The sequence below is a fragment of the Nelumbo lutea genome, chromosome 5, assembly GCF_056320005.1.
Source record: "Nelumbo lutea isolate HS-2025 chromosome 5, American lotus-T2T, whole genome shotgun sequence".
NCBI lineage: Eukaryota > Viridiplantae > Streptophyta > Magnoliopsida > Proteales > Nelumbonaceae > Nelumbo > Nelumbo lutea.
In genome coordinates this window covers 61,452,001-61,467,306 of record NC_142688.1, presented here as the reverse complement: position 1 = coordinate 61,467,306, position 15,306 = coordinate 61,452,001, and the positions used below count along the sequence as shown (strand labels likewise).

Genomic DNA, 15,306 nt, shown 5'->3' with positions numbered 1-15,306 from the left:
AACAAGCTACCAAGAACTACTTTATGAAATAAAATTACCTCTTACAGAAGTACAATAACCAGAACATACCAAGTCACTAAAATTCAAAAAGAAAGAGAAAATTCCATATAATAACAAAAGAGTATTTTCAATCTAACCAAAACATATAGTAACAAACAAGACAAAAGTCAAGATGACAAGTGACATTTAATGAAGAGAAGATACCTATTAAAGTCTCTTAATTTTCTCCTATTTGATTTATACGGTTCTTTGCCATGGTTTTTGGAGCCTTAAGGCTATCTTTGGTTTGAAAGAAAAGAAAGGAAATTTTGAAATATTCCAAAAGATTCCAAATCTTCCTTTGTTTGGTTCGACCTCAGGTGAAGAAAAGAAAACAAAATAAGAATATTTAAAATCACAAAAATAAGGAAATGGTATCCCCCCATTTTGGTGGGAAACCTTTTTCCCTCGAGAAAGAGGAAGCTCCAAGGCAAAAAAAAATCAGGTCATCTCTTCTCTCACTTCAGGTTACCGCTAAATGGCCCCCTACGACCATCTTCAGTCAAGTTCGATAGAAAAAATTGCAAAGCAGTCACCTGTGCTCTAGCAACTAGAGAATTGACAAAGATTCTCAAGTGAAATCCTCATTGCAAGGTTCTTTCTTCGTCAAGTTAATTATCTTCTCTGCTACAAATATTCTTCCTTCGTCTAAGGCTGTAGATCAGGCATCTTCTCAAGTAGGAAGATCGCTGTCTGATCTCTTTTTCTCTCTCTTCTCTCTCCTCACCCTCTTTTTCTCTATTCTCTCCTCTTCTCTGCAAGTCGGGTTGATCTCCATGTGTTGATAAATATCTTCATTAAAGAAAAAAAAGTTTGACAGTACTCTGCGAGAAACAGAAAAAGAGAAACATGTTGCATTGTACAAGACTTAACTCTCTCGTGTCACTGTTAATAAACAAATGGAACTTACCATTTCTGAATGCAAGTTTACATAAGGTTTTTCTTGTTTCGAATTACATGTTCTTTTTTATCGTGGCCATTTTTTAGGTCAGTAGATCTAGAGTCATTTATAAGAAGTTTTATGCTTTTGATTGCAAATGAACTGCCATATTCTTCTTTACTTCTGATTTTGCAACCCAACTGTTCATTTATTTGCTTGTGTGAATTTTATTCCCGGAATTGCAAACTATATGAATTAGAATTGGGTATCTGTGACTATTTATGATAGACTGCTTTTTTAGCTTGTTTAGACACAAGGCATTTTTAGTTGTATTGGTTTTTCTAATATGAAATTGCAACTCTTCCAGTCACTGGAAACCAGTCAAGCAAACTTGGATAATTTAGTTTTGGATGTCTGATCCATGCAAAACACTAGAAACTTGCACATTGTAAAACAGTTTAAGTTGGAGAATGTAAATTCTAATTAACACTCATGCTAGAAGGATGTTTAGGGGTTAAAACAAATTTGACTTTTGTTTATGGGCAATTTGAGCAGGGGAGGTTTCACCAATCACAGTGGAGAAGATGCAGGAGTTGATTTCCCTGATAAAGATGAAAGCCTAGAAATACAGCATCTTCTCAACTGCAAAGATAAGCTGCCAGGACTGTCAGTTGATGTAAAACCTTGCTGTCAACTTCATTGCCCAATTATCCCATTGAAATCAATCCACCAACCACAGGCCTCAAGCATCTTAACAATATAATAAAAAGAGAGATCAGGCAAGAAGTACATATCACATTCCAAAGGCAATAGGTCACCTTTTGTTTTATACCCTCTTCCCATATTGTTAGAAAACTTGTCTTTCCCATTAAATAAATAAAAATAAAAGAATCTCAATACAGCAAATAGAGGGGAAGAAAGAATCAATTTATATCTCCTTCATCTCCCCTCAAAATCACCATTATTATCCAACCTAATTAATATGGTGTTAATAGTACCCATGTGTGTAAGCTGAAACTTGAGATGTATCCTACAAATGGTAGAATGGAAAGCCATTCTTCATCTAATGGAATTAATATTTTACAGATTCTTTTAACATTCAGTGGATCTAAATTTTTTTATTCTTAACAAAAGAAAATTTATTGAGAAAATATAAAAAGGTACAAAGATTAAACATGGTAATGATTTGTCACCTGAACACATAGTATTGAAACGCATTCAAAGGTACATCATTTTAACAATCAAAAGTCTCTAAAACCTTGCCCCAAAATCTGATCCATTGGCTTATGAACATTCAAGCAGTAAAATCAGCACCCAATCTCATGGACCATTTCCCCATTCTCAGATTCTGTCTACTTGCATTTACCAAATCAATGGCTAGTCAGGAAATACAAAGTTGCTTCCCCATGGAGGTTCCAATGAGTACACTCAGCTCAGTTTCTATGGAATCATTATCATATATGAGGCTCAAAGAAAGATCCCACGAAACCTTGATAAAACTCCACCTATCCATATTGGACCAGGATTCCCAATTTACCTACTATAAAAAATAGAGTTTTGTGACTCATTCAATAGGAGGTGTATCCATTACTTGTTTCTGACTCAGTTTTATGCATCTATGTAAACATTTAGGCATCTACATGTTTTAGTGTGCTGAACGAAAAAAAAAATACTATAAGCTTGAAGGAAGTTTATGGCATCAGAAAAATATTAACAAATGATAACCACAACAAGAGAGGTTGGTGCTGGACAATTCTGTGTATTATGGTCAGCACACCCACAAACAGTTGATCATTTGTTTCTACACTGTTATGGAGCTAGAAATCTGTGGGCAAGATATCTTGGCCTTTTTGGGCAGAAAATTTGTTTCCTAAGTTGTGGAAGAATTACAAATCGGGAAAAAAGTTATATGGAAGATTCTTCGGTAGATAGTATCTGTGGTATTTGTGCAAAAGTTCTATGGAAGATGCGTGACTAGAGAAGATGTATTTTGGTGCTTGAATGACGTTGGCATCAATTTTTTATGCCTTAGAACCAGTGGTATAGCCCCTTATTTTGGTGCATAAATGTCACTCTTGCATTTTCAGTTTCAGCATATCCTGATTTTAGATTTAAATAGATGACCCAAGAGTTTAGTTTGCACTTACATTGTTAATTTAGGGGTTTGAACTTGACGGTCTTTAAACCCTAGCTTGGAGTGTTTCAATTTCAGCATATCATGTTTGTGCTTTAATCCAAACAATGGCAACAGGTTTAAGAGAAACAGGTTTGCTCTGTTACTCTGTGATATTTTACCTGAATTCCTACTGGTTATCAGGAAAAAAAATCATTTCCATTGTTTTATATGAATGGAAATGAAACTATTGTATCGATTTTCTATTTCTATAAACAGAGTTAGGTTCAATTGATGGACTGCAACTCTAGTTGGAACTTAAATGAAAAAACAACCCACCCCCACCCCCCAATTGGCCAAGGGAATGATAACTGAGGTTGATTTTGTTGATGTGGTAGTTGTTTCAACTTTCATGAGTTATTGTTGTGGGACCGATATTATTAATTTTGGCTTTGTTGGTATGGACTCAACATGTTTTTATCATGTATATACATGTCTTATTATTTATCACCAAAGTTTTATTAGTAAATGTTGTGGGACCCACATTGAAAATTTGAATGCAGAGCCCACATGCAAGAGTTTGAAATATGCTATAGATGCCTCTCTCGCAAGAATGTAGCTCCCATGTAACAATATGCTTTCATTAGTGTTCTTGGGGTTAGGGTTTTGCATCTGGTTTGTTTCTACTTTCTAGAGTATTAGGGTTTTGGGTTTTTGTTGAAGTTTCCGCCCGTACGTCAATAGATTGATCGATCCATGGCTCAGGGGAGTGCGAGAATGACTGGAGTTGTGACATGGTTCAGCATGACCAAGGGCTTTGGATTCATTACCCCGGACGATGGTGGCGAAGATCTCTTTGTCCACCAGTCATCTATTAAGTCTGAGGGTTATAGGAGCCTTCCTGAGGGAGAAAGGGTTGGATTCGTGATTGATACTGCCGAAGATGGGAGGACAAAAACTGTGGATGTGACCAGCCCTGGTGGATCTTACGTTCAAGGAAGTAGGAGCGTTTGCTACGGTAGTGGTGGTGGTGGTGGTAGAGGTGGATGTGGTGATGGGTACGGCTTTGGAAGTGGTTACAGTGGTGCAAGCAGCAGTGGTTATGGTGGTGGAGGGTATGGTCTTAACAGGGGTGATGGTAGAGGCGGAAGAGGTGGTAGTGGAAGAAATAGTGGTGGTGGCAGTGGTGGTGGAGCTTGTTACAATTGTGGTGAGACTGGGCACTTTTTGAGGGAGTGTTATCAGGCAAGTGGAGGCGGATTTGGTGGTGGGAACTGCTACAATTATGGGGAGGAAGGCCATTTCACCAGAGAATGTCCTAGTGGTTCAAGAAACTGACTGAATTAAGTAGTGAATATGCTCTGCCTTTTTGTGGCTTTTTGTTCCTTCTGTTCTACATATTGGTGGTATTTTTTTAGTTTTTTTTTTTTCTTTTTTTTGGTCCTTCAAAGGGTTCTCTCAGGTTTCGTCTAAAATGATGATACTACAGTAATTGGATGGGGTTTCCTGGTATCTTTTCATTCTTTTGTTTCGCGTACTTGAAACCTTTTGATGAGAGCTAAAGGTTTGGATTATATCATGTAGTGTTTGTTTGGATTAATAGAATAGGCTTATTTTCTTGTTATTAAAAAAAAAAACAAGAACAAGAACAAAAGAAATAGAAGAAACAAATATTTAATAGGATGGAAAGAACAAATCATAAGAAACATAATAAGATATAGAACAAGTTACACATGCAAAAGAAGGCTTAGTGCATTGCCTTTCCTGTTGGCTATGTTTGGTATGGTATTTCCCAAAACTAGGGTCAAAACATACGTAGTCCTTCTGGGTAAAGGAAAATAGTATCAAATCAAGTCGAAACACCATATAATTTTTTCTAAATTCAAACCTTATCAGGAGATTTGATCCAATCAGTACACCTGCAGAAGTTCTGAAAAATAAACCAAAAAAGGGAAGAAGAAGAAGAAGATAGAAGAAAGAGAGTTCAGAAGAGGAAATAGAAGAGAAGGGAAGAAAGGAGATAACAAGAAGAGTTGACAAAACCATCATTTAGTCCCCTAATTACTTTTATTAATCTGATTTGTAAAATTCAAGTACAATGACAAGAGTGCCCTCTATACGGTGGCTACTAAATAGACAATAAAAGAAAGAGAGCTGGCCCACTAACAGAAAACATAACATATTAATGACTGCACCCATAAAATAAAAGGACCAAGGCCCATTCTGCCCATCATCTCTACACCCCCCTCAAGTTGAGCATAGATATCAATCATGCCAAGTTTGCTTACATACTTTTATTAATTGTTGCTCTAAGGCAATGAAAGGAAGGCAGACTTCTCTTGATGCCACTCCTCTTATGAAGTGTTTGTCTATTTCAATGTGTTTTGTTCTATTATGTTGTACTGGGTTGTGAGGAATGTTTAGCAGCCTGATTATCATAGTACAACATGAGGGGCTTATCATAAGTGATGCCCATTTCTTCCAGAAATGACCTAAGCCATAACAACTCTGAAACTCCATGTGCAAATGCCCTATATTCTGCCTAAGTTGAGGATCTAGCTACCACAAATTGCTTTTCACTTCTTAAAGACACAATATTTCCTACCTCCACAACATACTAAACAGATGTGGATCTCCCATCATCTATACTGCCAACCCAATTGACACCTATATACTCTAGCTTCATATGTCCATGTTTAGCAAAGATGATACCCTTAACTGGAGTCCCCTTTAAATAGCACAAAACCCTCTCTACAGCTTCAATATGTGTGCTTTTGGGAGAATGCATAAACTAACTGATTACACTCATAGCATATGAGTCTAGCCAAGTCATACAAAGATAAATAGCAGCTTCTATACAAGTCTCTAAAACACTCCTTTGTCGGCCAAGGGCTCACCATCATTAAGAAAGAGCCTATAATTTGCATCAATAGGAGTAGAAGCCAGCTTGGCACCAAGTTTCCCTATCTTCGTAAGAAAATCCAACACATACTTCCTCTAGGAGATAAAGATGCCCTATTTGGATTGAGCAACTTCAATCCCCAAGAAATATCTCTTTCCCAAACCCTTAATCTCAAACTCAAAGTTAAGGAACCTCTTAAGGGCATGAACTTCTTGTGTGTCACTTCCAGTCACAACAATATCATCAACATACACAATGAGGAAGGGAACCCAGACTCTCCTCCTCAGAAAGAGGTTATGATCTAACCATGTCTAAATATAACCAAACTGTACAAGGGCAGCCCGAAATCTATCAAACCATGATCGTGAAGACTGTTTAAGGTCATAGAGTGATTTTTTCAATTTAGTGATTTACACACCTTGTCTTTCATCTCCTCCCCATACACCTCTTCAGTCAAATCACCACCATCCAAGATGGCATTCTTTACATCAAACCGATAAGGCCCAATCATAATCCCCTACCAAAGAAAATAGAACCTGCACAAGAGTCATCTTTGTCATTGGAGAGAGTCTCCATATAATGTATCCCATATATCTTTGTATATCCCTTGGCAGCCAGGTGAACCTTATACCTCTTAATTATCCCATCAACATGATACTCAATGGTATATATCAACTTAACCCTACAAACTCCTTCCGAATAAGTAAATCTACAATATCCCAAGTATTGTTCTTTTGAAGTGCCTCTATCTCAGCCCTCATAGCATGCTTGCAATCTGGTTTAGATAAGGCTTTAGTTACAGACATGGTTATGGTTTGAGATGAAACAAAGGCTAGGAAGGAATAATAGCAAGGGGACAATAGGCTGTAAGAAAGATATTTAGATATGTAATGAGATATGCATTCCCTCTTACCCAGTGTTTTAAAAGCTCAAGGCACAAAAAAAGCGTAGGAGCCAATTTGCGCCCGAGGTACAAGGCGAGGCGCACACCTTTTTAAGCAAGGCGCAAAATTACAAAAACAAAAAGCTAACAAATAAAAAAAAAAAGTCAGAGAATTCAAAAAAAATGCCAAAAAATTAAAAAAAAACGCAAAAAATTCAAAAAATATTAAACATAGTTAATAAAAAATATAAACTTAAAATTTAAAATAAATGTTTTAAAAAATCTATTATCTAAAATTAAAATACATAAACATAGCATGTAAAGTGTATTCAAATGAAATTTTTTAAAATAAAAGCAAGCATATAAAGCATTTTCAAGCATGTAAAACCCACAATCTCTTTCTTCTCCTTAATTGCATTGCATTGAGTAGCTAATGTGATGTAAAACATATTGTATTCTTGATTCTACGAGTCACCTTTGTACCACGCCCCTCGAGGCAAGCTCCGAGAACCCCCTATTTACTAATGTTGTTCGTTCATTCATTGCAATAAAATATCTTCTTAAAAGGCAATGAAAGTTATAAAATCATTATTTTTATGTGAGAAATAAGAATTCCAGACCCTAACATAGACTTGTTCGGGCTTGCCTCGAGGGGCGTGGTTGGGGGTCCAGGGGTGGGGCCCTCGGCCCAACCGTTAGATTTGTTACTAAACCTGCTGAAATTGGGGCTAAAGCATTTCAGCAATGGAAGCTTGATAATGGTAGGTGAGTCTCTTGGGTTCTTAGTACAATTGAGTCTCATATTGTTGTACCTATGAGAAGAACTCAAACAGCTTATGAGATGTATTCTTATCTGGAGAAGGAGAAGGAGAAGGTTTACCATCAATCCAACATGTCTAAACAATTATCAAATTGAATCAGAAATTTTTGCTTATTGCCAAGGAGATAGGAAGATACAATAGTATTATGCTGGCTTTCTTGACTTGTGGGCAGAATATAAATTAGTTCATATTGATCGCTCTGATTCTTCAAAGCCCATTAAATACCTTCAGAAACACTTAGAAAAGAGGAAGGTGAATCAATTTCTAATTAGGCTTAGACCTGAACAAAGGAACTCTTCTAGATTTGGATTCAATGTTAAGAGGTAAATCTACATCTTTGGATGAAGAAAGAATTTGTCAACCGGTATCATCTTCTGCTATTGGCTTATCTGCTAAGTTTTATGCTTATCGTTCTTCCCCCTCTCATGTTTGGATTATTGATTCATAGAGTGACTTGTGTGGCCTGGAATATTGTTCATCAAGAAACACAATAACATTCTACTTACTAATGTAAATAAATGGAAAATGGAAAGAGAAACCCTACTAAAGTAGAGAAACAAGATGTTATGGCCCAGACCCACATCAATCCAAGTCCCAAAAGTCTTCCCCATGCCAATCATAACCTGTTTGTTGGCCTTCTTATGAGAATAAGTCTTACAAGGCTTAGACTGATCCCCATCACTAAGGCATCTATGGATAGCCATTGAACCTGATTGATTTTGACCTTTAGATGTAAGAAGGTGGTGACTTCTCATGTTCAAGTAACATACTAAATCATACATACAACTATAGGGTACAACTATATGACAAATCGCACTAGTGTATGATAGTGTTAAGAATCCTTGAACAGGGAATTGATCGGTTCACTTGGATTTGATCCTAGTTTAAACAATTGAAAAGTAGGTACGCAATAAGCTTAGGAAATATAGTACAGAGGACAAGGTTAACACATCATTAATTTTAACATTATCCTATAAGAGCAAGGGACCCACTGTCTATGGAAACCTAATTCCTACCCAAGAACAGAAGATAAGAATGAAACAATGAAAAGATGCTCGTGAAATGGTCCAATGTCTCAGAATCAATAAGGAATGGACTTACTTGGGGCAGTGGCCCAACTACCTGTATGGGCAAACACAATAGATGGAGCAAATGTGGATGTAAAAGATGTAGTACCAGGAGAGCCAGCAATTACACTCTCTAACTAGGAAAAATACCAACTATACCTCCCCATTTTGGACTGGGCAGCCACTATAGTCTCCATTGATGGGAGACACCAAGAGCAAAATGAATATTAAGCTTCACTGAAAAAATGCCCACATTTGCACTATTTTATTTGGTTTGGTATTATTCTCGTACAACCAGGAAAGGACAATATGTGGAAGTAGCTTCCAGGCAGTGTTGCATAGACTCAGACACAGGAATCAGAATTCAATACATGTATGAGAATCTCACTCAGCAAGACTAAAACAGGACTCGTTGACTCACTTCATAAAAATAATATATTGCCATAACCCATAACCCATGTGAAGACTATATATTCCATATTCCCCTCTATACATGCTTTGTTAAAAATTAGAAGATAACCAATTTTGCATAAACATAGCCTTGTTTAGAATACAGGCGATCATCTCATCCATGGGATGGTATGACTAAACATGTCTCTTTCATTGTTTCATTTCTTAATAACAGGCTGTGTGATTTAGATGCTAGACATCAAAAGTAGGCGTCATCATTGCTACCCTTTTGTTGAAAACTGTAGATATACTTTATTTTATTTAAGAGGCTATCAGACTGTCATAATTACCATCAGCCAACTCTCGTTTACTTATTCCATTTTATTTAAGAGGATGTCAGTGTATTGCTCACCCTAAAGATCTGAATGGAATACCTATTAAATAACTCTCCTCACTGTGAACAAGAGAGTATACCTATGATTGAGATACATCATCCTGAGTAAGGATGTCTGATGTGCAATATCATACTCAGGATTCAGCCCTCCCAAGAATTCTAATGCCCAGTCTCTTTCTACAAGCACCTTCCCTACATCTTTGGAGCAATTCCACTAAACTGTCTCTAAGTAATTAGTTTATTGCCACAATGATTTTAACATGGCGTAGTAATACACAGACTTATCTCTCTATTCAATGTTATTCATCTTAATCCAGTAATGACTTAGCAACCATAAGGGCCTGGGAGTAAGTTCCAAAAAATTTGAGGCATCCACATCTCAATGGAGATGTAGGACCATTTGAACAAACAAAGGAATTATCCATTACTTCCAAGGTTAACTCATTACATGGACCACCTACGAATTAATTTCAAGAAGAAGAATCCCTAAGTGAATTATCATCTTAATCTCCGAAAATTTTGATTGTCTTCAAATGAAGACAATGAATCCAATTCTATTAGTCATGGTAACCCGTGCAGCAAGCATGAAAAAACAGTCTTATTAGGAATATTGCTACCAACACATCTCCAATAACGATGTATTTTGGAGATTGTTCTGAAGGCTGGAGATCACTTAAAATCATCAATAAATAACCCAAGGTTTCTAGCTTAAACAAAGAGAGACCAAGAACAATTTATGGCTTGTCATATCATATTTTGAGGAATAATAGGAGCTTCCTCTTTAACAAGAAACCAGTAACCAAACCAAGATCATCACCTTCTCATTATTCCTGCTAAATACATCCACACAAGGACCAAAGTATCGATATTGGGTATCATACCGAACAACTCGGATACGGATACGGATACAGATATGGATACACTTTGGAAATGCATGGATACGGACAACAAATATGGAAACACTAGGAAACATCATACAATAATATCGCCTAATGCATAGACGTCATACAATTTTATTGATAATGCATCAATCAAGAGTCCAAGACACAAAACATATGTAGCCACTATATTTTAATTATTATATCAACTATTTTCTATTTTAATATTTTTACTATTTATATTAACAAAAAATGTCTACCAAATATTAAATTCTCAAATGTAAATTAAAATATCAATTAATAATTTATAAAAATTTATAATCTCACCTTAAAATATATCAAATCTGTTAAAATTTTTAAGATACATATCATATATAAATTCGTAATTTTTAATTACTAAAGTAATTATTCCATTATTAATATTTTGATTTTTTTAAAATTTCTGAAATTAAAAAGCATTTTTTATATAAATGTAGATTAGTAGATTTGATAGATTCAATTTAATATTATATTCTCAAATCTTTTTAAACAATATTACTATTTTCATAAATAAAAAATATGCTGTTATTTAATGTAATTAAAAATATTCATTAATACTTCAAATATATATACATATATACATTTATTTTAAGATACATACTCATGTGCAAATTTGTAAGTTTTAACTATGAAAATAATTATTCCATTATTATTTATTAATATTTTATTTGTATAAATTTCTTGAGATTAAAGTCATTTTTTATTTTAATGTGAATTTGATAGTTACTTACTCCATTAGTTTATAAAATACTAATTTAGAATAATATACTTTCTATTTTTAATTGGAGTTGTTAAACATAAATATATATTAATTATTTGGATTGCATGTAGATACAAAAAGTTTATAAAAGTTCTTTTATTTCACTTAATCAAAACAACTAAGATCGCTTGGTGGTTTAAGGGTGTATTTAGGACTTAGGTGTGTTGCATGTTAAGTGACATGGGTTCGAATCACACTATCATCATTTTTTAGTAGAATGGTGAGGCATATCACAATGTATCGGTCTATATACGTGGCCTGATACCATAGTTTTCAAGGCGCCAAGGTGAGGCTAGGTGACAAGGGGGTATTTAGGACTTAGGTGTGCTGTGTGTTAAGCGACATGGGTTTGAATCACACTATCATCATTTTTTAGTAGAATGGTTAGGCATATCACAACCGGTCTGTATAAGTGGCCTAATACCATAATTTTCAAGACGCCAAGTCGAGGCTAGGCGACAAGGGGGTGCCTTGTCACCTAGGCGGGTGCCTAGGCATCACCTAGGCGATGGATTTTTTAAAGTAAAATCATGTATCCTAGGGTAGTTCCCTAGGTTCCAAAATCACATTTCCTTAAAAAATATCCATAATTTTCATAAGAGAAGTATAAACTTCATGTTAAAGTATAGAAAATCAACATATTCCAACATATTCATGAGAAGAAAAAGAAGAAAGAAAAGAAAATTAAAAAAATATAGAACCCCAATTTCTGTTATAGGAAAAGAAGAAAAGAAAAGGTGGAAGAAGAAGAAGAAGAAGAAGAAGAAGAAGAAAAAGAAATTAGTATAACACACAAAAAATTAGTAAAGAAAAAGAAGAAAATGTGTTGATTGGACAACATTTTATGTTCTTCCTTATCAGTTCAGGTTTTGAAGTCTTTGAGGGTTCAATACAGCATTTAGCAATGTTTGTGTTGATTAAACCCTAACAAGTAAGAAAATAATAAAAAGAAATTAGTATATAAACACACAAAATGAATATTTTAGTTTAAAAATGTCTATTTTATAATTATAACATCAAAAAATTAAGAATTTAAAGGGTTTTTATAACACACTATAGAAAACTGCTTGGTGATAAGGCAAGGCGAGCCTCCAAGGGTGCCTTGTCACCTCGGCGTCGCCTTGACAACTGAAGCATAGAAGGACAAGGCTTAGTTGAGTATGTAGAGATTACAAAAGAATAGAAACAGAAAATGATTTACAGGCAATCAGGTCATTTCTCATTCAGTAACACTGTCAAAGGGTATGACAATACATAGAAGTATAGAGGGCTGTCACACCCCCAAAGTACAGAGGGGTATGACAACAACAACAACAACAATAATAATAATAATAATAATAATAATAATAATAATAATAGAATGGCAACAATACCTAGCCGGATGTATATCAGGGAATGAAACAGGATGAAGTTGATCATTATCCGAAAGAGAATTGCAGTTGCTGTGTATCCAAGGATAAATTGTCCATTCCCCAGCATTTTGTGTACTATCAGAAACATAAAGAACCCAGAAAGAAAAAGTAGCAACAATTATCATCATAAAAGAAGGTGAATAAATATTCATAAAGAGAACAAATTCTGAAAGAGATCATCAAAGGTCCATACTGGTTAAGTATAAAACTTGAGCAGATCATCATGTAGTATGAAAACTCATTTCCCTGGCTTATGAAACCTGTTGCATGGCAACCTCAGGCACTGCAATGTCCAGAAGTAAATCCAATATAAGGCACAACACAATCAACTCCGTATACATACCCATACATGAAATCTCCAAAGCTAGCCTTCCAAGTCCAGCACCAGGAACTAAACAGCTAGGAGGCCTGTCAAGATGTTTTACATGTTTCAGACAATCTAAGGGTAATTGAGGAAAGCAAAATAATGCACACATGATAGGGAAAGAAACAATTTCACTTTCACTTTTCGTTTCATAGGACAAGCCTTCAAGGAACAGAATAAGCACTAAAGACGCCTTTCTTTTGGAGTTCTGAGTAATGACAACAATGAAAATAACAAACCTGTCCTTAAACCGAGAAGGGAATAGTCTATCAAGTTCTTCAAGAATAGGCTTATAGCACTGATCACGCTCTCTCCGTCCCTATAATAAACATAATGAAAAGAAAATGCAAGGGCATTTCCCAACATGGTCAGAGGTAATAAGAAGAAAGAACTTAGAAGACCCAAATTAGTTGAATCAATACCTCTGGTGCCCAATCTCTAACAATATTCCTTACAATACATCGGACCTGACACAAGCAATAGAAAAGATATAAGGGTTTCATTTCTGCTTGCACAGGAATTTTACTTAGTAGCAATTGCCATTTATTGCCAAAGTGGCACCCAGAACTCAACTAGGAATAAGAAAATTGACCACATAGGCAACTTCATATACAACATTAAGTCAATAATTTTAGTAAACATAAATAATAGAACAACTTTGTTTTGTTAATAAAAAGCATGCTTTCCAATATCATATCATTCCCCAAATAATACACAACTCAACCTTGTCCCAACTACATGGGATTGGATGCACAAATCCTTCTCAATCATTCTGCATTATTCATTAGATACATGCATAAACATTAGAAACTTGTAAAATAAATAATATAATCCATATGCACATGGCAACAAAAGGACCAAGTAGTCCCTTAGTCTGTTGCCAAGGTACCTAGGCTTGCATAGGCAATATGACAATGCTATATCATAGCATATCCATCTTTCAATAAGATAAGCATCAAAGTGCAGTCATTCTTCAAAAGCGAAGACACAAATAATGGTACCCATTTAATGCCATGCATGATGTTCATACCCTAATTGCATTTAGTCTTTTCACATTTTCCAACATAATAACTTCAGATAACTTTGGCAAAGGCTCTAAAAATTAGATTTTATTCCGTTGATAAAAGAAACAAAGTTTTATTAAGAAACACCATTATAACTAAACATAGATAAGAAAAACACGATCTCCTAGAACCGGATAAGAAAATAAAATAAAACCATGTCAATGAGTATACATCAAAATACAAATACTCCCTATCCCGGTTACCCTGCATCCCATAAGAAGCCAATGGAACCAGATGTTCAAATCGGATGCCATGTTTAAGATCTAGAAAAGTCCCCATTCACCATGGGCTAGAGAGGAATAAAATTAACCCATTAAAAGAAATAAAGATTAATATTGCCACCAGAATCTCTCAAAGAACACAACATACTAAGTGATTTAGATTCTGATCAAACAAACAAAAACAATTTAGCCTTACACAATATGCAATCCATTTCCTGGGAAGGGAACAGGATGTACAGATCTCAAAAAACAAGGTTTAAAGGTGATCACACCTAAACTTTATCAATAATAAATAAAATGACTTGGCTCTAAGAATACCCCATAGCCTAGTCAACACAGACAGCATTATCACAACTGTTCACCATTTTCTACATGGAAGCATGATGTCAACCCCATGTATTATCTTTTTGCACAAATTAGTTTTGTTTTTTTTTTTTTTTTGCCCTTTTTTTGGGTGGGTGGAGGAGAGGAGCCAAATGCAATATGCAGAAAAGCAAGGAAGAAGAATGCACACCAGATTCAAGAGACCAAAACTATTCAATATGCAGAAAAGTATCTAGGTAAACCAAAATTTAACTTCTAAGAGATGGTGGATTACAAATCAAGCAAATATTTGACATGAGAATATTTTGAAGTACACAGCAAAGAAAAGGAGATTCCACATATGAAACTTCCACCCCATTGAATACGCACATGCAACTTACAGTTGCAAAATTGTAGAATACGCACATGCAACTTTCTTTATGTGCCAGGTATCCTTGACAGCAGTACACAAAATCTCACTCTAGAGTTCGCTCAAGATGATATAGTTTGAAGGTTAATTATTGTGAAACTAAGAGGCATGAACCTAGTGGACTTACAGTTGAATAAGAAAAGAATTAGATACCTTGTCAACATCCACCAATGGAACATTTAATTGTAATGATGGATTCAGCCAATCACGTGGGGGTGCACTTGCCTGGATACAGAGAGAAGGTAACAAAATTTAATTGCAGTTTGAATGTACATCTTTGAAAGAAAAGAGTTAAAGATAAGACGTGGAACTTTGATGAAAAGAAAATAAATTTCACTTCAAAATC

General features: G+C 35.2%; 2 protein-coding genes across 5 annotated transcripts in view; one reads left to right on the top strand and one right to left on the bottom strand.

Moving 5' to 3' along the window:
- The window catches only part of LOC148852684 (uncharacterized), a 76,665-nt gene that overhangs the window by 15,484 nt on the left and 45,875 nt on the right, over window positions 1–15,306 (bottom strand). For 2 of the 4 annotated variants that reach the window (XM_088945171.1, XM_088945172.1), the window contains exons 7-13: window positions 15,114–15,185; window positions 13,365–13,409; window positions 13,182–13,261; window positions 12,922–12,986; window positions 12,772–12,838; window positions 12,540–12,653; window positions 4,921–4,962 (exon numbers count right to left, since the gene is read on the bottom strand). In XM_088945171.1, coding sequence (XP_088801297.1) covers window positions 4,921–4,962; window positions 12,540–12,653; window positions 12,772–12,838; window positions 12,922–12,986; window positions 13,182–13,261; window positions 13,365–13,409; window positions 15,114–15,185 — 485 coding nt within the window. The remainder of the gene's footprint in view (window positions 1–4,920; window positions 4,963–12,539; window positions 12,654–12,771; window positions 12,839–12,921; window positions 12,987–13,181; window positions 13,262–13,364; window positions 13,410–15,113; window positions 15,186–15,306) is intronic. The other 2 variants (XM_088945174.1, XM_088945173.1) reach the window with 1 other exon arrangement.
- On the top strand, window positions 3,789–4,370 carry LOC148852685 (uncharacterized). The gene has a single exon (XM_088945175.1). It carries the CDS (start codon window positions 3,789–3,791, stop codon window positions 4,368–4,370), a length of 582 nt encoding a protein of 193 aa, XP_088801301.1.